This window comes from Nomascus leucogenys, chromosome X (genome assembly GCF_006542625.1).
Source record: "Nomascus leucogenys isolate Asia chromosome X, Asia_NLE_v1, whole genome shotgun sequence".
Taxonomy (NCBI): Eukaryota; Metazoa; Chordata; class Mammalia; order Primates; family Hylobatidae; genus Nomascus; species Nomascus leucogenys.
Window position 1 is genome coordinate 7,151,153 of NC_044406.1, and position 23,408 is coordinate 7,174,560.

Here is a 23,408-nt window from a genome sequence, read left to right on the forward strand (position 1 = left end):
GGAGAAATGGGGGTAATGAGTTTCCAAGACTCAAGAATTTCAGGCTCTACCTGCAAAAAATATGTAAGCAAAAAACTACAAGACAATGAATGCAAGCATCAACATGGCTAACAGGCAGGAAGGATTAATCAATTGGTCCTGGGACTAAAGGAAGACAAATGTCAGAGAAAGCTGCAGAGAAAAAAAAAAAAAAAAAAGTAAGATCTGGCTTTTTTCAGAAAACGAGAATTTCACAACACACACACACACACACACACACACACACACAAAAGGGACTGGAGCAACAGGTAATGTAATAAGTATAAAGAGAACAACAAAGAGAGTTAACACATGCTATATGGCTGTTCAAGACCCGTGGGATACATTAGGCCATTTAATCATCACAAGAATCTATATAGTGGCCCCTATTATTATCTGCCCCATTTTTCTTCAGATGACAAAACTGAGGTACACAAAACAAAATCACTTGCTCAAGATCACATAGCCCCTAAGTAGAGAGGCCATAATGTGCTGATTAATTCCTGAACTAAATTTTAGTAGTCACAGGCTTGCCACTTGCTCTTCATCCCCACGCTGTATTACCTCTCCAAAGTACTACAAGCAAAAGCAAAGAGGTATGAAAGAATGTGGCATGCTGAGGAGTCTGGGAAAATTGTCTAATGAGAAAGAAAAAAATGAACCCTGAGAAAATACACACACACAAAAAAGCAGAGTCATCTGGAAAGTTAGATAGAGACTCAATATAAAGGATGCTGAAAAATGTGCCAAAAATTTGGTGTGATCCTGTAGGTTAGGGCTACCACGGATCAACATCTACTGGAATCCTCTTAGAAATGCAGACTCTCAGGCCCCAGCCCAGACACACTACATCAGAATCTATTGAGGTGGGGCCCGGGAATCTGCATTTGGGCAAGCCCGCCAAGGGATTCTTGAGCATGCTAAAGTTTGAGAAGCACAACTTTTAAGTTGTGAAGAGCAAAAATGGGGAGAAAAATTGGGGCCATGGGATTACCACATTTTAGGGACAGTAAATGCTTCAGTGATATCAGAGGGGATAGCAAAACAGTTTGAGAGATTTATCAGAAGGACTTTGCAGGCAGCTAGATAGAAAGGTAAAGGACGAGGAGCGATGAAGGAGGATTTTGAGTTTTTTAGCTTGGGTGCTTAAGATATATTAATCTCTTAATTAATATTAATAATTCCAGAGAGAAATACAGGTTTGGGGAGCACTAATAAGTAACTCGGCCCAGGTGACGGAGCTAGTGAATCCCTTCAGCCTTTAACACTGGTGCCCAAAGACCAAACTCTATTGTGCCTCTCACTCAAACGGCACAAGATGTCCATTTAAATCAGGACACATCAATGTCAAGGATTTAGATAGGATCTTAAATCAGAAATAGCCAGTAAAAAGTTGAATCTAGAAGGACAGGAATACTGCAAGTCTACATGTGTTACAGAAACAAGGCAAGTAAAGAAGAGGTATTTCCTTGGCCAAAAATAGAATTCTTGCTCTGCCTCCCAAATATCAGAGAGCAACGCCATTGCCCCCATTTCCTTTAGATTATGGTGATTGTGAAAGAGAGGCTTCAATTATATTCTTTAAATCATCTTAGGGCTTGATTTATGCTGCTGCTGCGAATGCACGACTGACATTATCCTGCAAGTCCAAGCAGAATGCAGGCAAACTAGTGTTGCCTTTGTCCAGATCAGGAGGTAACCTCTCAGCAGAGTGACAGCTAATGTTATAACACTGGAGGTTTCGGCACGGAGCACACAAAGGCTGGGAGATGTCACCCTTCCGATCTATGCTACTTTTTCCTGACAAATACTATGCTAGGACTGCGCAGAAAATGACTCAGAAGAAATATAGAAAATCCTCCCCATGTACTTATTCTATCTGAGCTCATGTCTGCTTATAACATGGCCATTACCAACCAGAAAACAAAAGTTCTAAGGAAGGTTATTGCCTTTCTGCCTCAAAGCAAAATAGGGAGACAGGCAGAGGATGCACAGGACACATGTGGGGAATAGGGCAACATTCAGAAACGTGAAAACACAGCAGACATTTGCACTTGCGGCAAATTTGCCTTGGGTCTTGGAACTGCTGTCTTTGAAGGGCCTCCGCAACAGGGCTTCCCGGTCATCAGGGGACTTTTCGGTCCTGCTTCATCCAAGAGGGCTAAGATTTACAGTTGATTAGCCTGCATAGTTCAGTTGCTTTTTCAAAAGATTCTAGGAAGGGATTATTTCTGTGCCCAAAGAGCCCCCAGAGAATAGAGAAGGCTGCTTGCCGGCCGTAATGTGAATTCCCCAGAGTCGGTACACTGTGCTCACTGAAGCAGATGAAGTAAAGTTAAAGAAGCATTTAGTTCTTCAGAATGCCGGCCTTAATAAGTATCTTTTTGTGGAAGGATTTAGGAGGAGGGGAGGGTTATCCTTAGTGCAGGCATTATTTCCTCATACAAAAAGGGAAAATGTGCATACAGTTGGATGTAAAAAGCCAACCTCGAATGCCTGCCCCCCCACCCCCCGCCTTCCCCAAGGAAAAGTTGCTGAACACACACTCCCAAACACGAAAGCATGAATCTTCACAGCTTAATAGTCCTGAAGCCATTGTGAAGTTTCTCTTGGGAAACGCTGTTCATTCATCTGCGACTGACCAAGTTCAACCATTCAGCTGTGAGAACTCGGAGACTTGCAGCCATCAAAAGACCCACCTTCCTCAGCAAGCGGAAGCCAGAGGAGCTGCGGCCCCAAGGAAGATCTAGGGAACTCGCTTCTCCTCTCCACAAGGACCCATTCCAGCCCCGTGAGAGAAGTCTGCAGAAGGCCTAATCTGGGTGCATCTGCAGGCAGCTGAACTCTTAAATGATCTCTGCTTGCACATTTCAGGGCTTGTCCTGGCCCCTGCGGCTCTCACAGTTCTCCCTGCAAACAGTGCTCCTTATGTGGAATTTGATGCAGAATTAGTCACTTGCAATAAGTTAAAATGAGTATGATTTAATTAGACAGTTTCGCATAAGCCCAATTTTCTAACTAACAGCAACTTTTTCCTATTTAAACCCTGCATTTTCTTCAACCTGTCATCACACAGGAATATACACATTGACACCAACTGAGCTACTGCTATTAATATAATGAACACAGCATCGACAGAGTGGCCATTCCATTATCGTTAAATAAGCCAGAAGCCATTCATTATACCTCTCTGTGCTTAAAATTTTCAGCTGGCATTCCCATAACTTAAGGCAGAGAGAAAGTCTTTCATGGAAATCAACATAAACATTTGCCACCCATAAGAATAGAGAGAAAAAGGGACAGAGAGGGAGGGATGGAACGAATCAACAGAAGAAAGAAAAGAAAAGAAAAAAGAAAAGAGAGAGAAAGAGAGGAGAAGGGGAAGAAGGAAGGAAGGAAGGAAGGAAGGAAGGAAGGAAGGAAGGAAGGAAGGGAGGGAGGGAGGGAGGGAAGGAAAAAGAAAGGCAGGAGGGAAGAAGAGAAAGAGAGAGTGCACGAGCAAGATTTACAAAGTGCACACTTTAAGTCATTTTCCCCCACACAAATGGAAAATGAACTTACCCACATTGGTAGCTATGCTCTTGAAAAGACCCGGTTGAGAGAAGTCCTTTCTTTATTGTGTAGTTTTAAAGACGATTCTTTGACCTCTGCTATTTATGACTTGAGATCTGTGAAGACAGGGCCAAACCCCTCTGGCTCCCATGGCCCACACAAACAAAAGCGCCCCACCTTTGTTCCACTACCACATTTCCCATCAGGACAAGTTTCTACCGCACTCCCTCTTTTCATAATTTAAGTTATGTTCTCTTAAATTTTTCTTGCTCAGTTACAGCCATTACCTAATGTACAAGAGGCTCTCATTGCTCTCTTCCAGTAAATCTTTTCCCATAATCATCACTTCTCAGCTGAAAGAACTTTGGTATGAATATAGATGTCTTGTCACTTCATTTTGTTTAACCATGAAATTCTGGATAAAAGGGTTCAAGAGACTAAACAACTCATCAGGCAACACGCGCAGCCACAATATGATATCCTCCTACCGATTTATTATTTTATGGATGTGTGCATTTATCTATGGCCTTTCTCCCTCTTAAAATAATTCAAGACAATTTACAAAGCTACATATGATTACAGCTGGAAAGCACATCTTAAGTGAAAAAAAAATGAGATAAAGGGAAATTAAAATGGGGAGAAAATAAATACTGTCAGGGATAAAGCAAGTTTCCTAAATACATATGACCAATTTCAGCACACTTGTTAAAGACAGGCTGTTTGATTTAAGTTTTAGCTTTCTAAAGACCAATTGTAAGAGGAAAACACTATTGACTGCAAAATCCACAGTATCCATAGGCCAAAAGTATCTACCCATTTCTCAAGGAGGCACAATTTGTACTGATAATGCAATCAGAATGAATGTCTCTAGGCCGGGCGTGGTGGCTCAGGCCTGTAATCCCAACGCTTTGGGAGGCTAAGGTAGGCAGATCACCTCAGGTCAGGAGTTCCAGACCAGCCTGGCCAACACAGCGAAACCTCCTCTCTACTAAAAAAATACAAAAATTAGCCGGGCGTGGTGGCAAGCATCTGTAATCCCAACTACTCAGAAGGCTGAGATAGGAGAATCCCCAGGAAGCGGAGGTTGCAGTGAGCCAAGATCGTGCCACTGCGTTCCACCCTGGGAGACAGAGCCAGACTTCGTCTCCAAAAAAAAATTAAATAATTAATTAATTAATATCTCTCCAAGTTTCCTCCCCAAAATGGCATGACATAAGAGACCAATGTCCTCAACAACTTTCTTAGAGCAGCCCCAACGACTAGGTTTGTAGGACAATTTCTGAGGTTATCATCCATATTGCATTGCAGCAACATACCATTCAGCAAAAGACATTTGTTAAAGGAAGATTTGAAATGGCAAAGACATAGTTTAGTCGTATAATCAAGGCATAGATTCTAGAGCACCTGGAAGTGATACAGCCATCAGGCAGGTATAAATACTGTCTCTCTCCAGTAGCTTTTGGTACCACCAGGATACAATGAGTTTCATAGTCTACTCCTTGGAAAGTTCCAGATGCCTGGTGGCTTTGCTTATACTTCATTGTCACTTCATAGCTAGCAAAACTTTCATTAACTCTGACATTCACTGTGAAATTAAAGGTCCTAACAGACATTTGTCTAAAATAAATAAATAAATACACAAATATTAAAAAAAAGCAACCTACTTCCTGCATAGCTATGCATCAAATAGGGAGAAGGGAGTATCTGACAAAAATCCTCCTCAGAAAACGTGATTTCATTTTCCAACCCATAAGAAAACAGAAGGTGTAATCCAGTAAACACACACACACACACACACACACACACACACACACACCGATTACCCAAAGAACATCATGTTTTGAGTAGTGAATCTTACAAGGACATTCTTAGACCTAAATTAGTTGCAAAATAAATATGCCAAGGTGGTTGAATGTCATTAGTTATGGTGCAAGGCAGGTTCTTCCCCATTGAATAGATAAAAGATCTTTTGAGAAAGGCAAATTGTTTTAGTTTGAAACAATTAGTCTATATTCTCTTTTTCAGGCAAGTGAGACAGCAAGAGTGTCTATGTTCACCCAGTTGGTAAAATAGAGTTTAAATTAAAACCTCCATTTATTTTCCTACAATGACTGCTCTTTCAGAAACACAGAGAAATGAAAAGTTTCCAAAGTAGACTACGCACAAACACAAATTAGGTTTTCTAAGAGGAAATCCTGTGTGTGATTCGGGAGACAAGTAGACTTGAACCTCATTCCAACGATTACCTATAAGGTGGAGTCAAAATTATGAACATAGAAAAGCAAATGTGGACCCCCCCCCCCTTAAATTCAGGTGAGAGTTTTCTACCCCAGTAGAGAATATTTTGACAGTGACTGTCACGGCAGAGATAAAGCAACATGATACAATCTCATGTTCAATGCCCACAAATGCTGATCTACCAGAGATTGAAATCCAATTCTGTCTACTTTCTCAAATATAAGGGTCCCCAAACTTCAATCAGCATTGGTGCATTTTTCCAGTTGCCAGAATAAACCTCAACATCTTCAAACAAGCGGCGCTCATCCCTGCTCTGCGTGCTTTCTGATGAACACATTACAACTTCAAAACATCTGTCAGACTGTAATCACCATGTAATGCATCTTGACTCAGATGGTTTTCATATGTTCAAAACAGATTCCCTTTCTAAAGGCAGCTTTATGGAACTCGTCTTCAACTGTGAACCAAATAAGAGATTTCGTTTGCATTTTCTTTCATCAGATGGAAGAAGAAATTAATCGTAAGAGATTAGGAAAAGACTTACACGGAGGTGCATTTCCCCTTCCGCATGTCTTTCCTTTGAAGTTTATAGCAGGTGGAAGAGTCTTTCACACCCGTAAAATTGACATGGAAAAGCAGAAACACACTGAGCTATTAACTTGTCACATATTGGATTTAAATCTAAATAGGAGCCCGTTCTTTCCCTTATATTTTGATTGTGTACCAGCTTAGCAGGAAGCTTTGCATGTTCTTTCAGCAGACAGGCTAGTTTCTAGGCTAAAATAACCTGGAATGTTTCAGCTACCGCAGGCTAATGATCACCCAAATGCACACTAATATGTTTGATAAAAGTTCTCAGCGTGAGGGCAGAAAACGCTTACCATGAGAATGACAGTGGTCAGGGGAAGCAAATCAGTGACACCAACTCATGCCGCCTTCAATGCTGGAGGCTCCAATTAGAACTGTGAGTCTGCATTCCAGGGGGCAGTGACAGATGGAAGTTTGCAGCAAATCTCTAATTGTTTAAATCATTAACTCATCCATCCACCTGCATTATCACTGAAGGGACCCCGCTGGAAGCCTTCAGTGGTTTCTCAAAAATCTCAGGACTATTTCCTGGCCATTTAAGAAATAGTGTTTTGAAACTAGTTGTTTATGTAGCTATTTGTGAGTTCTTTTTTTATCTTTTTCCCATGCTCGTTTTTTTCTCTTTTCTTTCCGTTTCTGCCTTTGCATCAGAGATGATATCCACTTTAATGTCCTTCTAGAGCAACAATGGATGAATTACATATAAATCATGCCACACGTCTAGCCCTAACTTAATTTTCAATTGCATCAACTCCCTTAAGACAGACTTCAGGCCTGGCTCCATGGCTCACGCCTGTAATCCCAGCACTTTGGGAAGGCCGAGGTGCGCAAGTGGCTTGAGCTCAGGAGTTCAAACCAGCCTGGACAACATAGTGAGATCTTGTCTCTACAAACAACAATAATAATAATAATAAATTATCCAGGCATGGTGGCACATGCCTGTAGTCCCAGCCACTCAGGAGGCTAAGGCAAGAGGATTACTTGAGCCTGTGAAGTCAAGGATCCAGTGAGCCGAGATGGTGCCACTGCACTTCAGCCTGGGCAACAGAGCAAGACCCTGTTGTCACACACATCCATGTGAAGAGACTACCAAACAGGCTCTGTGTGAGCAATAAAGCTTTAAAAAAAAAGAGAGAGAGAGAAAGAAAGAGAGAGAGACTTCATGTCTTACTAAGCACAAAAGGCCAAGGCTACTTATAATCATCTTGTGGCATCATGCTATGGGACAGTTGGAGAAATTTACATCCAGTGGTTTATATTAATCATGCTAATGTAATATTGTACATAAGATGGCTTTTTCAAAAGAACACTAGTTGAAACCTCACACACACTAACAATTTCTTTTCGCATGCATTCTACACAAATGTTAAGTCCAAAATGTTGGTTTAAGGAAATAATAGAATATTTCTCTTATCTCTTCTAATGTTTATTCTCACATCATATTTATTTTCTCCTGAAAAATAAAGACATGATCTCATGTAAGTAAAGACATGTACTTGTGGAAATAATAACATTAATATCCAAAATGAAGGGGAATTAATTATACCCGACTTGAGACATTTTCTGCATAAATCCCTCTCTTTGAATTACACAAGCCTGCACTTCTCCTGAAGTCATTGTCAAACGTGATTTGGCTGTGAAGTCATTGTTTGCTCCAAAGGAGATCAATAAGTTGGACAACAGATGCTTGGCGAGCAGCAACATTATTCTTGAAATGTATCATATATAAAGTCAGGAGATATTGTATAAGCATCAGTAAATATTGCAACAGGTCTAAAGTATCTAAACATTTAAAATTTTGATCCACTGCATATTAGAATTGCAATCAGATAAAAAACGTTCACCTTTGGTTCTTGGGTACTTGGGCACAGTGCATTTTCATGTATGTCCCAGTTTTCATTTTGCTCCTAAGAAATGTCTTCCTTGGGCTCTACGGATTTACAGTCATTACCACATAAATCACAGAAAGCATCTCACACAAAACAAAAATTTCCACAGTCATATTCAGATGCGTTTCAGAGGTTTGGCCCTCAGTCAATAAATTTCACAGATGGCAAATGAAGCCGTCCAGATTTTTATACAAGCAAAACCAATCTTCCTCACCTCTAAACTTGGTTCTGAATAAAGCTGGAAAATCACTAACAGTTAGGAGTTGTAGCCCTTATAAGAACTGAACTCCCACTGAGATCAAAGCCGTAAGCCAAGGCACCAAGATTGGGCCCTAAATTACTGCTTTTCAACACATACACTCCAAACCAAATGGGGAACAAAAGTCAAGCCAGTGAGTTCCGGCACCCAAAGGCAGAAAGATAAGCATGCAGGCTCCCCACAGATAGGTGGTTGTTACTAAGTGGCATGCCATTGTTTGTTAGATGCAAGGTTTTGAAACATAACTCTGAGCTGAAGGTTAAAGGAGAAATCTTTTTTTTTTTTTTTTTTTTTTTTTTTTGAGACAGAGTCTCAATCTGTTGCCCAGGCTGGAGTGCAGTGGAGCGATCTCAGCTCACTGCAACCTCCACTTCCTGGGTTCAAGTGATTCTCCTGCCTCAGCCTCCTGAGTAGCTGGGATTACAGGCGTGCACCACCACACCCGGCTAATTTTTATATTTTTAGTAGAGATGGGGTTTCACCATGTTGGCCAGGCTGGTCTTGAACTCTTGACCTCGTGATCCGCCTGCCTCAGCCTCCCAAAGTGGAGAAATATTTTATAAAGTGAAGACAAGACTCATGCAAATATCAGATGAAAATGTACCAAAGATTTTATTTAACTCAAGAAATAGTCATATGTTACATTTGATTCAAAGGAAAAATCCCATAGATAAATAGACAATAGACAGATAAATGATAGATTAAGATGGATGGATGGATGGAGGGATGGGTGGATGGATGGATGGGTGGATGATGAATGGATGGATGAATAGGGTCAATAAGGAATACTGGTGCTGAAATGGATTTACAAATATATGCAAAATGTTGTATTCCTGGATGAAGCATCAAGTGCATTCCACTAGACAAAATTTATTTGCATTTTCATGGACAAGAGTTATTTTCATTATCAATATTCTACTATTTGCAGAGTGGGAAAATAGTTCAAAGCACTGAACACTGGACAGAACTTGGAGAAGCGTAATAGAGAGAAAAATAATCTTTACTTTTGCCAATTTTCAAGTCTTTCACAATTTTTGACTAATCATCATATTTTAACACTGGATTTTCAAAAATTAGCTGTGATTTATTTGAAGTTTTTTTTTCACTATTGTTTACTATTAATTATTTCAAATCCCTGCAGTTTGACAAACAATGTTCTATAAGCAATGTCAGAAACTGTCCATTTTTGTTTGACTTTAAATATTTTAAGATATGTCTTTGTATTGTCAGAAGAATGCATTTTTATTGTTTTGTTTGGGTTTAGTTTTGTCTGTGTGAATGTAATGTCATAGAAGAGGGGTTGACAAACTACAACAGCAGGCCAAATCCAGGTTGCCACCTGTTTTTGTAGAACCAGTGAGCTAAGAATGGTTCTTTCATTTTCAATGGTTGGAAAAAAATAAGTAAAATATTATAATGTGAAAATTACAGGAAATTCAAATTTTAGTATCTACAAATAATGTTTTATTGGAACATAGCCACTCTTCTTGGTCTATGTATTTTCTACTATTGCTTTTGTGCTGCAACAGCAGAGTTGAGTAGTTGCAACAGATACTTTATGGGCTGCAAAGACAAAGATGGTTACTATCTGGTGTTTTTATATAAGTCATTTGCTAACCCCTATCCTAGAACACTGCATTTAATGAAAAGTCACATTGAAAAGGATGATGGGATTCAGGACATACTACTCAAAATATGGCACCTTGGCATATTAAAAAAACAGAAGCAGGAAAGTCTCTCTGACCTCCCCTCCTCACCCACACATATGCTTCTCCCCGATGCAGGGCATACAGCTTAGGAAAGCTTTTCCAACATTCCCAAGAAGCAGGTCAGAAGACACTCATGTGAGGGCCTCCCGATCCCTGGAAGAAAGGAACATGCTCATCTCTGAAGACGAAGGGTCACAGAGAGGAACCTGAACAAACAGGCCTTGCTAAATTCCCCAGTTTATCTCCACTAGATCACACCCTTTTTGTCCTATCATATTTCTCCATCAGTATTCAGTCTTCATCAAAGCTACTATAAAAATACATAGAATTAACCATTTACTGGAGTCTTCATTTCTTTAGGAAGGCTCCCACAGCATGTAAATCTTACTAAATAAATTTGCAAGTTTTTCTCTTCTTAATCTGTCTTGTGTTAAAAGGACCTAAGTCACAAACATAGGATGGGCAGAGAGAAGGAAATTTGTCCTCCTCTACCAGAAAAAGCCACTGGGAAACACAGATGTTAACATGGCTCATTACAATATTTTGACTCTGTGCTATGACTAAACACCAGGGCATCTTGCCCATGAATTTGAATTTCCTGTCAAATGCTCCAAATCATTCCTAAGTGGGCTTTTAGGGAAATTACATACAATGAAAAATAGAATGTAAGAATAAGCATTTCCTCTGAGCTGGAGGCTGTCTTTGGCTGGATATATCATTGCTTCAGGCCTCAGGTTCCTGAAGTGCACAATGAAAGAATTGCCCTGGATATTCCTAAATATTCTCTCTAGCTTTAGAATTCTTCTCTCCATCCTTCATGCAAACGATGATCTCAGTGGTCTATATCACCTATGTTCCCTTACTGAGAGGAGCCATCTAACTCTTAACATAGTCAGTCCTAGGATCCATGTGTCTGTGGCTCACTCAAATAGTTTTCTCGCCGGGCGCGGTGGCTCACGCTTGTAATCCCAGCACTTTGGGAGGCCGAGGCGGGCGGATCACGAGGTCAGGAGATCGAGACCACGGTGAAACCCCATCTCTACTAAAAATACAAAAAATTAGCCGGGCGTGGTGGCGGGCGCCTGTAGTCCCAGCTACTCGGAGAGGCTGAGGCAGGAGAATGGCGTGAACCCGGGAGGCGGAGCTTGCAGTGAGCCGAGATTGCGCCACTGCACTCCAGCCTGGGCGACAGAGCGAGACTCCGTCTCAAAAAAAAAAAAAAAAAAAAAAAAAATAGTTTTCTCTTTCTTCATCAAATATTTCCATCCCAGAGTACCAAATAAGTTACGAACATGAGAATTGAGCCTTAAGACCATGAGCAGAGCCTAATAGAGACTGGGTAATTCACACATTAACCGTTAATGGGTGAGTACAGAGGAACTTCAGAATGATGGAAAAGAGTTAGAATTGTGAGATTAGCAAAGAGAAAAAGCAGAAATGGATTCTAAAGGTACACAAATGCCCTAATGGGCAAAGTAAGTGGGAGAAGGTGGTTATATCCCCATTGGTACAGTAATGGGGACTCATAAGGAATATTGCATGAAATTTTTTTTTTTTTTTTAGACAGAGTCTCACTCTGTCACCAGGCTGGATCTCGGCTCACTGCAAACTCCACCTCCAAGGTTCAAGTGACTCTCCTGCCGCAGCCTCCCAAGTAGCTGGGACTACAGGCATGCACCACCATGCCCAGATAATTTTTGTATTTTTAGTAGAGACGGGGTTTTACCATGTTGGCCAGGATGGTCTCCATCTCCTGCCCTTGTCATCTGCCCACCTCAGCCTCCCAAAGTGCTGGGATTACAGGTGTGGGCCACTGCCCCAGGCTGGAATGTTGCATGAATTTTTAAGAATGGATGAAGTAACGATATCTGGGAATTTTCTCGGTGAGCAAAAAAGTAAAAAATTAATGCAAAGACCAAGTTCACCCTTTGTATCACTTTATCACTAGGGCCTAAGGCATAGTAGATGCTCAGTGAGTATCTATTGAAATGGGATTAATCAGACTCTATTGGAACAAGGAAATGAAATGTATTTAAAGAAAATGTTAAACTAGAAACATAAATAAAAGGGCTGAACAGCCACAACATTATAATATATGGGAAAAAATAGGATCTGATTTACATTATATTTGGCATGGAGTAATTGGTTATTTAAGAGAAAGGTTAATGAAAATAGGTTCTTAAAGTAATAGGTCAGGCGTGGTGGCTCACGCCTGTAATCCCAGCACTTTGGGAGGCCAAGGTAGGCAAATCACTTGAGGCCAGGAGTTTGATGCCAGCCTGGCCAACATGGAGAAACCCTGTCTGTACTAAAAATACAAAAATTAGCCAGCATGGTGGGGGGCACCTGTAATCCCAGTTTCTCAGGAGACTGAGGCTGGAGAATCACTTGAGCCTGCAAGGCAGAGTTGCAGTGAGCCAAGGCTGTGCCACTGCACTACAGCCTGGGCAACAAGAGCAAAATTCCGTCTCAAATAAAATAAAATAAAGTAAAATAAAATAAAAGTAATGTACATTGTTAAGATTGGACCAACTTAAAAATATTATTAGAATGGAAATATATCACGTTTTATCAGTATGTTTTACATTACTACAGTAATATTTCATTCCAAAAATTATTTAGTGTGGCTTGGACTAAAAAAAAAAGAAATTAAGATAAAAATTGTTTGCAAAACATACTTAGATAGAATTTTTAAAATACATTATTTTTTACGCCAAAGGTGTATATTTACTTTCTTGATTAGAAATAGGTGATCTTATTATTTACTTACTACTAAAATTGAAGTACTAAAAATAAGTTATTGTAAAGGCATCGTTTTAGGATAGATTTGATATATTTTAAAAGGCTTGGGGCCAGGCATGGTGACTCACGCCTGTAATCCCAGCATTTTGGGGCTGAGGGGGGCAGATCACTTGAGGCCAGGAGTTTGAGACCAGCCTGGCCAACATGTCAAAACCCCATCTCTACTAAAAATACAAAAATTAGCTGGGCATGGTGGCAGGTGCCTGTAATCCCAGCTACTGGGGAGGCTGAGGCACAAGAATTGCTTGACCCCAGGAGGTGGAGGTTGCAGTGAGCCGAGATCATGCCACTGCACTCCAGCCTGGCACACAGAGCGAGACTCCATCTCTAAATTAATAAATAAATGGTTTGCCCTGAATCATCCGAGACTGAAACTGTGTTTAGATGTCAGTTTTGCGAACAGTTTATTCTGGAGTGGCCAAAGGCATACTGCATTCTTATGGGTTAAATGTTCTCTCAACATAAAAAAAAAAAAAAGAAAAGAAAAGAAAAATCACCTTAATGGAGGAATTTCTAAGGAATCTATTTCTCCAGGAATCTACCGTGCATCCCTAAATGAAGCTGAATCAGAAGAGTTGGCCATCTTTAGCCTGTATCTTTCTGACTTCCCACCAGACAACAGGAACATAAAAGCAAGAAAGAGAAAATATGGCTCATTTGCTAGAATTGGGTCGCAGTTTTGCCAAGAAGTTACACTATTCACAGTAGCTATAAGGGTGAAAAAAAAAAAAAAAAAAAAAACCTAGTGCATCAAGAGAATCAACCACTAAATTGAGCAAGAGATCTTTCATAACTTTTAAGAAGTTATTCTGTAATACTTCATACGTGTGAGGTATACAATGAGAAAATCACTGGCTTTTAATTCCACCGGAACTCAGTTCAAATCCTGTGTAGGGGATTTACTGGTACTTATTAGTAAAGTGACTTTGTAAGAAAGTCACTCACCTTCTCTGAGCATCTATGACATGAAGGTGGTCATTCCAAGATGAAGCCGAGATTAATTTCACTCACACACAATTCCATCTTCATAGAACAAAAGAAATGTAAAGTAACAATAACTTAAGCAAGATAGAAAGGTATTTCCTCTTCATGTGCAAGGCTGGTATGGGGCCTCACAGTATCAAACAGCCAGGTTTCTTATATCTTTCTTGTCAGTTATTCTCAGCCTGGACTCCATCCTCAAAAGTACCCCATGGCCCAAGAGAGCTGCTGGGGCCCCTGCCACTGGTATGCCCTCTAAGAAGCAGGGAAAGACAAGGGAAAGAGAACAAATGAGTGCATTTTCTAGCTAAATCAGTTCCCTTTAAAAGAGGCATTTTGAAATTTCTTCACAATGACTCCACTTGGGCAAGAAATTACTTACTGGCCATATTTAGAAGCAATGGAGCTTGGGGAAATACAGATGTTTAACCCAAGGTGACAATGTGCTCAGGTGAGGAATGAGCTTTCGATTAGCAGAGAAGAGGAGAAACCAGATTAGTAGGCAAAGAGCAATTTCTCTCACCAGTGTTAGAGAGTACATGATGACAATCAGAATTCCTAGACATAATGAGCCCCTAAAAAGGTGCTTGGCACATACCTTGTGCTCAGTAAACTACACATTTATTTTCTTTCATATAATAAAGTAAAACTGCTGAGGACTATGCTCTTAATTTCTTTTATAACTTCACAAACGTGTAGACCAGAGTTTGTCAATCTCAGCATTACTAATATTTGGAGCCAGATAGTCTTTGCTTGGGAGGGCGTTTCTGTGCAGTATAGGTTCTTTATTAGCATCCCTGGCCTTGACCCACTAGATGCCAGTAACTCCTCACTCCCAGCTGTGACAATCAAAAATATTTCCAGCCATTGGCAATTGTTCCTGGGGGAGGAAATTGCCCTTGGTTGAGAACCACTGGCCTAGACCTGTGCTGGACAATAGGCACTCTTCTATATTCTCTAGGGTTGAGTGGTGCAGGGGCTAAAGACCCTTGAGCTCATAGTGCTGATTCCATTCTGTCGAACCCAGCATACTCTTGAAGTCAGATGAAGCACAGAGACGAATCTCTACAGTTAAAATGTTTTCTTCCAGCCTGGCCAACATGGAGAAACCCCATCTCTACTAAAAAATACAAAAATTAGCCGGTCATGGTGGCAGGCGCCTGTAATCCCAGCTACTCGGGAGGCTGAGGCAGGAGAATTGCTTGAATCCGGGAGGCAGAGGTTGCAGTGACCCAAGATTGCACCACTGCACTCCAGCCTGGGTGACAGAACAAGACTCCATCTCGAAAAACCAACAGACAACAAAAACAACAACAAAGTTGGGGACAGAGCACAGGCAGTCAAGAGACAGCCAGTGAGAATCAGAATAGGGCTTTGGATTTTAGTCTGAGTGAGATGTAAATGAATCATTAGGTTTAAGGTAGACAGCAGTGTGATGCCACTTATATTTTTGAAGGGTCTTTCCAGCAGCCATGAGGAAATGTGATTGTTTGGGGTCAGAGTGGAAGCTAGGAGACCCATCGGGATGCTCTTGGATTCATCCCAGACAGAGAGAATGGCAGGTTGGAGGTGGGAAGAGCGGTTAGATGAGATCTATTCCACAGGGGCTCTGAAGGAGGAGCTGACAGGCTTTGCAGATGGTCACCAGAAGTGATTAAAAAGTGTGTGGTTTCTAGAAAACATTGTGCAAACCTAATCTTTTAAAATATATCATCAGAAAATTATATCATTAACAATGCTTCTGACTTTTCTGAGTTTTCTGACTTTTCTCTCCCTATATTTGTACAAACTGGTTTCTAGAGTTGTTGGCCTGTAAGAAACACAATGTAGAGGACATGGATCTATATGTCTCTACTGGTTTGTTGAGTGATTACAGAACCATCATCAATATGTACATGCCTGAATTTTCCCATCTGTAAAACTGATGACTAGGTGACTACGGATTACCAGTAACCTCATTAACCTACGCATTAAGAGAAAAAGCCCACCTAGTACTTCATGAATCCCAAAAGAAATGCAAATTGTAATTATCTGCACAGGTATCCAGTCGTGATAACATCCAAAGGAGTCAAACTTTGATTAATAAGCAAGATTCATTCCCAAAGATTCCCAAGGATCCCAAGTTAAAGACAACCCTTAAATTTCTGTCAGCTTTGTAATATATTCCAGAGTTTCAGTTGGGCTTAATTGTGACTTATTGATTGATTCTTGCTTTCTGACAAAAAGGATTGCTTTCTTTCCTTGTGAAATTCAAAGTCTCTCATGGCAGCCTTGATTAATCATTTGCAAAATATGGTTTAACCATCTATGATCCCTAGTGTACAAATTTCTTTCACTGCAATAATTTTAAAGTAATTCAAATAAGCCTGTTCTAATCAAATTCCTTGTAAGTCTGCAAAAGATAATTTCTTGATGGGATATGGAAAAAATGAGTGCTTAAATAAGAAGTATTACCAATGTAACAAATTATCATTCCTATAATACACAATTAATACGACGCTAGACAAAAAGAATACTTATGAAATTTAATCAACCTCATAGCATTATGTGCTTTATCTGGAATGATGGCATGAAACAGTTATCTAAAATTCCAGTTGAAGACCAATTAATATAATCAATACCAGAAAATGTCTGGACAGAACAAATGCGTAGGACATTACATAAAAAGAGTAAGTGGACTGTAACCAGGCATTTCATTCCTGCCTAGTATCTAGACAGTCAGAGATAAGCAAAGCTTATCTTCATCAAATTATTTAACATTCACGTGGGAACGCTGTTCTATTTTAAAGTAACACTCGTCTATTCGGTGAGCATGATTGTGGAAATGCATCATCAGAACGAAGTTTTTTGCACCATTCATACAGGTATAGGAAACGTACCTTAGAACATTGCTTGTGATTCTGGCACCAAACCAGGGAACCATTGTTCTGCAAAAAGAAAAAGGAAAAATATTGATCCATTAGAAAGCTACACACACACAGATTTCTAATTTAAAATTATAATTTATCCATATAATTTTTGAATATTTGCATTTTAACAAATGCCCAATCTTGCAAAACCTGCTGTCCTTCCCTTCCAATGATAGAAAATGTGTTTGTAATGTAAGTTTCATTTTGTTGTTGATTTCATGATGTAAACAAAGACATATAAAATACTAAAGATTCCAAGCTGTCTGAAATGAAAAAGGGTCTGAGGCAACTTTGATGGTGTGTTGAGCAGTGAAGCAGGTAAATGAACACTAGACGTTCCGCCAATAGTCAGCAGTTTTGAGAAATTTACAACTTAAGCATTGTGGATGCTTTTGATCTCAACCAATTTACAGAAATAAGAGTTTGGGATTGGGAGAAAGATCTTGTATTAGTCTGTTCTTACACTTCTATAAAGAACTACCTGAAACTGTGTAATTTATGAAGAAAGGAGTTTTCATTGACTCACAGTTCTGCAGGCTTAACAGGAAGTATGGCTGGGGAGACTCAGGAAACTTACAATCATGGCGGAAGGCAAAGGGGAAGCATGCACATCTTACTATGGCAGAGCAGGAGAGAGAGAGAGAGAGCAAAAAGGGAAGTGCCACACACTTTTAAGCCATCAGATCTTGTGAGAACTCACTCACTGTCATGAGAACAACCAGGAGGAAATCCACCTCTATGATCCAATTATCTCTCACCTGGCCCATCCTTCCAATTCGACATAAGATTTGGGCAGGCACACAAATCCAAACCACACCAGATCCCACGTGAAAAGCCTTCTCTTACTCTTTCACCAAACATATGATCACAGACAAGAGACTTAACATCGCCATGCCTCAGTTTATCCATCAGTAAAGCAAGCCTAACAGCAATATCTCATGCATCAGGCCGCTGGGGTAACTAAATGAAACAATAGATACACTCAATATATAATAAATATTTGGGGCCGGGAGTGGTGGCTCACGCCTGTAATCCCAGCACTTTGGGAGGCCAAGACGGGTGGATCGCCTGAGGTCAGGAGTTCAAGACCAGCCTGGCCAATATGGTGAAACCCTGTCTCTACTAAAAAATATAAAATTAGCTGGGTGTGGTGGCACATGCCTGTAATCCCAGCTACTGGGGAGGCTAAGGCAGGAGAATCGCTTGAACCTAGGAGGAGGAACTCGCAGTGAGCTGAAATCACACCATTGCACTCCAGCCTGGGCAACAAGAGGAAAACTCCATCTCAAAAAAATAAATAAATAAATAAAATTGTACTATGATTTATTATCCTGAACATTAGACTTTCTGTATTCCACATAACTAAGATTTGGGTGATGTTTTTTTCTCTGGTTGGGATCTTTTAAGTCAGGTTATGCTAGGCTGGAATAGGTAGCAAAGCGAGCAGAAACCATCACCCAATAGCTAAAATGTCATGGCCTCTAGTTCTCTGAAGTTCAAGGTGGAGATGAGACAAAATCTCCCATTTCCTATGTTTGAACGTCTAAACTTTTAATATGAAGGATATCAGTATCGACAGAGCAAGATGATATATGTTTGCAGTTATGAGAAAAGAAAACTGAACCAAAAAATATCTTTTAGAAAATACTTTTATAACAAGTTTATTGAGACATAATTCACAAAATTCACTCATTTAAATTGTACAATTTGAGTATATTCAGAAGGCTATGCAACCATCACCACTATTTAATTGTAGAACATTTTCACCAGCCCAAAAAGAAACCTGGACCTATTTGTAATCACTCCCATTCTGTCTTCGCCACTACTTGCCTTACCCAGGCAAACACTAAATCTGCTTCTGTCTTTATCTATTTGCCTATTCTGGACATTTTATATAAATGGAATCATACAATATGTGTCTGGCTTCTTGATGCTAAATGCTACAGCAATCTTGCTTCATGTACATTGTAGTATATATTGGTACTTCATCTTTTTTTGTTTTTTTTTTTTTTGAGACAGAGTCTCGCTCTGTCGCCCAGGTTGGAGTGCAGTGGCGCAATCTTGGCTCACTGCAAGCTCTGCCTCCCGGGTTCACGCCATTCTCCTGCCTCAGCCTCTCCGAGTAGCTGGGACTACAGGCGCCCGCCACCACGCCCGGCTAATTTTTTGTATTTTTTAGTAGAGACGGGGTTTCACTGTGGTCTCGATCTCCTGACCTCGTGATCCGCCCGCCTCGGCCTCCCAAAGTGCTGGGATTACAAGCATGAGCCACCACGCCCGGCCGGTACTTCATCTTTTTGACTGTCAGTTTCAGCTACATGGATATACCACATTTTGCCCATCTACTGCCAATAATATATCTGAATATGTCCCTTCCCAATAATAGCTTAATTATAGGATCCCCCCCAAACCACTAAATAAATCTCAGCTGTACAGGATTGGCAATCTTCTTCTTCAATGTGAAGATTATTGGCTTAAAAGATCTCGGTCCCATATGAATGCTTTAACTATGAAACCTCTCTAGCATATAGCCCTACTTTTTACTTCTTCTCAGCCTTAACTCCCAATAATTCCTACACATTCTTAGGATTTTAGCCAATCTCCTATGAACCTACCTACCACCTACTGAGTTCCGTACATCCACACCTAGGCCCTCATCTCTCCCCCATCTATGCCCCCCATAGAGACAGCAAGGTCTGAAGCTGGAGACGCATACGAACAGCCTAGGGTGAAGTTCGGTATGATTTTTGGCAGGGATTACATCAGATAAATAATTAGATTGGGCAGAGGCCAGTGCTGGACAAATGATGGGCGTGGTTGAATTACTGGAAAATGAGATGTTAGGAGAAAGCGTGTAAGATGGCATAACATACCCTTTTATAAAACTGAGGTTTTATAAAGGGAGCCATTGGCTTGGTTATAAGCTAAAAGTTCAGAGGGGCCAGGCTGAGTAGGGGATGGTCATAAACAGCGTGACAACTGCAAAAAGCAGGGGCCGGGCATTGAGCATGCAGAAGCTGGGGGCTGGGGCAGGGCAGCTTTGAAGAACTTCCTACATGACAGCCAGCCTCAGCATGTTGTGCGGCGTGTAGGTTCATATGGGATTGGCTAAAATCCTAGGTATGTGAAGGAATTATTGGGAGTTAAGGCTGAGAAGAAGTAAATATTAGGGCTATATGCTAGAGGGGTTTCATAGTTAAAGCTCCCCCTGCTTCCCCTGTGCAGAGTTGGCTCCTGCCAGGACTTCCAAGGACGACACTTGTCTGAGCACATCCTGGACTCAGCTTGAGTCTTCCAAGCTCCTCCCCAACCAGTGATGGGAAGAAGCAATGAGGCACCTTCTAAAGAGACTCAGGGCTGAAGTGGACAGCCTCAGACCTTGGAGACTAGGTCAAAGCCAGTTCCTGAAGGTCTTCTTCAGCACCATCTTGGTTTGAAGGTTTATGAGTCTTCTTGAGTCAGGTCAGCGGGGTCCTGCTCCTTGGACTAGAATCCTTGACATGGGCACAGGTGAGACCTCCTTCCCTTCCAGATGTTTCTTTTCCTAGGCAGATGGGCAGGACCTTATCTCTGGATGAGATCAGGGGACCCTCAGCTATTTCTGCACTTGCTGGATTCCTCTTTGGAGTTTTATCACACCCTCTCCTGCTGAATGATATGCTTTATTTTGTCTGTGTCTTGGTTGCTCAACTAGATTTTTCCCTGGGGACAGGACTCCATGTTTCCTCTTTACCTGTCTATATCACGTTAGCAAGGGAGGGCAGCTCTTGGTCCTCACAGAGAAGGCACATTTCTGAGGCCATGCAAGAGTGACTGGGGTTCCAAAAGTGGGCACAGCAACTGTTGCTGGGGTTCCAAAAGTAGGCACAGCAACTGTTGTCAACAGGTTGACAAAATATCACTAACGTGGCAATACACCTTTGACTATTATTATTATTATAGTGGACAAATCTATGTGGCAGAAATGTGCCTTGATGTTTTAATACTCACCCCATGTAATCATCCCACAAAATGACATAAGCTTCATTTATTCATTTTACAGTAAAGAAACCTGTAGTCAGGGAAACCAAGTAAAATATGCAGAGTGACAAAGCCAGTGATTAACCTCAATGGTAAACAACACAACAGGTAAAGCCACAGGTGAAGAAAGGAACAAGATGCACACTCGATTTTAAAGGAATTTCCAGATTTATAACCTTGAAAGGAGAGATGAAGATTGGTCCAACAGTCCTAAATACCATACGCTGAGGTAGCAGCAGTTCAGATGGATGGGGTGGAGCAGAGAATAGGAGGGGAGATCAGGTAAATAGAAAGTAGATTGCAGGATTTTCATTACAGAAGATTTTATCTCTGGAAATAATGTTTTTAATTTAGCAAATATCAGAGAGTTAATTAAAACAAAAATAAAGGATTAGAGTCCTGAGAAGCCCTGTGCAGGACACACCTTGATATGGTTTGGCTGTGTCCCCACCCAAATCTCATCTTGAATTGTAGCTCCCACAATTCCCATGTGATGCGAGAGGGACCCTAGGAGAGGTAATTGAATCATGGGGGCAGGTTTTTCCCATGTTATTCTCGTGATAGTAAGTCTCACGAGATCTGATGGTTTTATAAAGGGCAGTTCCCCCACACATGCTCTCTTGCCTGCCACCATTTAAGACATGCCTTTGCTCCTCCTTTGTCTTCCACCATGATTGTGAGGCCTCCCCAGCCATGTGGAACTGTGAGTCCATTAAATCTCTTTTTCTTTGTAAATTACCCGGTCTCAGGTATGTCGTTATTAGCAGCAGGAGAACAGACTAATACACACCTTGATTAGTTTTCTTTTGTTCCCTTCTACTGTGTATGTTGAATGGCCAAACTTCAACAACAAAAGCACAAAGGATGCAGCAGAGATTGTCTTCAGCTCCCCAACCTCCCCTTCCCAAGTGTAAACCCTCCTGCCCTGCCCCACAGCAACTCTCCTTCTTTCCTGCAATTCAATGCTCCCCATACCATTGGCTTATACACACCCATCAAAATGAGAAGGAAGCCAATAGCCACAGCGCCTATTTTGAATTGGGAATTAATATCAATGCATTGTGTTGAGCAAGGCATTTTCATTTCAAGCAAAATTTTCTACTAATCACAAAATGAAAAACTCTGTCATTACAAAGAAATATTTGGGGCAATGGCAAGTATGCATAAACGATTATTATGATTAGAATGATTTTTTTTTAAATTAGTGAGGACAGCATGTCATAGGCTGCTTGGGATGATTAAAAAGATAATCCTTGTATTTATCAAAATGTTTGGCTCAGGATTTTTAAAAAATCCTTTGTTATTATTGATGTGATTTTGTTGTCATTTTCCATTATATTGTCTTTAGCAGTTTGGGAGTAATCCTAGACTTAATATCTCCCAGCTCACAATGGATAATACTCACCCTAGACTAACTGATTCAGTCTTATTATAGTGAGACTCAAAAGTTTTAGTATTGAAAATACTAAGATACAGTATTTTAGCAATACTAAAATACAAATAAAACTTGCAGTAAAAGGATGCCTTTCCATTCTGTTTTTTCCTTGGGTGGAAGCAATTTTTCCACATTTGCCAACAGGATGAGTGGGCAATGGTATTCGCATTTTTACTTCAATTTCCTGACTGGCCATTTATTTTCCTTTACCGTGGATAGTCTGTCTCTTTTACCTTATCTAATTGTGGATTGTTCACCATTTTTAAAATCAATTTTAGCAACTACTAGTATCACTTAGGTTCAATGATCATTTGTCTATTGCAAAAATTCTCAAGCCCCTCATTCATCTTTTGCATTTATTTGTGAGGTTTTTCCACAAGGAAATTTTATATGCATGCACACACACAGATGCACACACCCATGCATTCACATATATATATTTGCCCTCAAAATGCATCCCTAGTTCCTTTTTGGATTTTGGGTTTCCTGTTTTTCTTAAAATAATTGCCCCCATGCCGAGGTTTTGCAGCTGTTCTGTGCTTTTACCTGTTATCAGTCATCGTGTGCTATGCTATTTATCTCTACTAAGAACTTCTAAGAACCCTGCCCACTAGCATCAAGGATGCCAATAAACCCCCGATTAATGCTGGCCACTTTGTTTAGGCCAGGTGCTACCCCATCACAATCCACCTATGTTGCTTACAGATAGTACTCTTTGAGCAGAAGAGCAATAAAAAAATACGAGAATCCAGTATATTTCAATACCCTGCCCCAGCGGAAGTCCTTCGTCAGATTACAATAGCCTTCACCAGTTAAGCCATTTGACAACAAAGATAAAATAACAGTATTTGCAATAAAGTCTTGTTCTGGCTGAAAGCCAACAAAGATAAAGAGTCAAAGTACATTAGGCTAGAAACACATTTGCCTCTAGAACCATCATTGTAACCTCCAGGTAGGATTAGACAGTGGGACTTTTGTAATTATATAAAGATTACATCCTGTATTTTA

At 40.6% G+C, this 23,408-nt stretch overlaps 1 protein-coding gene across 1 annotated transcript in view; it reads right to left on the minus strand.

Annotated features, from left to right (window-relative positions):
- Positions 1 to 23,408, minus strand: part of ANOS1 (anosmin 1) — a 204,824-nt gene that overhangs the window by 154,485 nt on the left and 26,931 nt on the right. Inside the window, exon 2 of the mRNA XM_003260996.2 lies at positions 16,916 to 16,963. Within this exon, the coding sequence (XP_003261044.2) occupies positions 16,916 to 16,963 (48 nt within the window). The remainder of the gene's footprint in view (positions 1 to 16,915; positions 16,964 to 23,408) is intronic.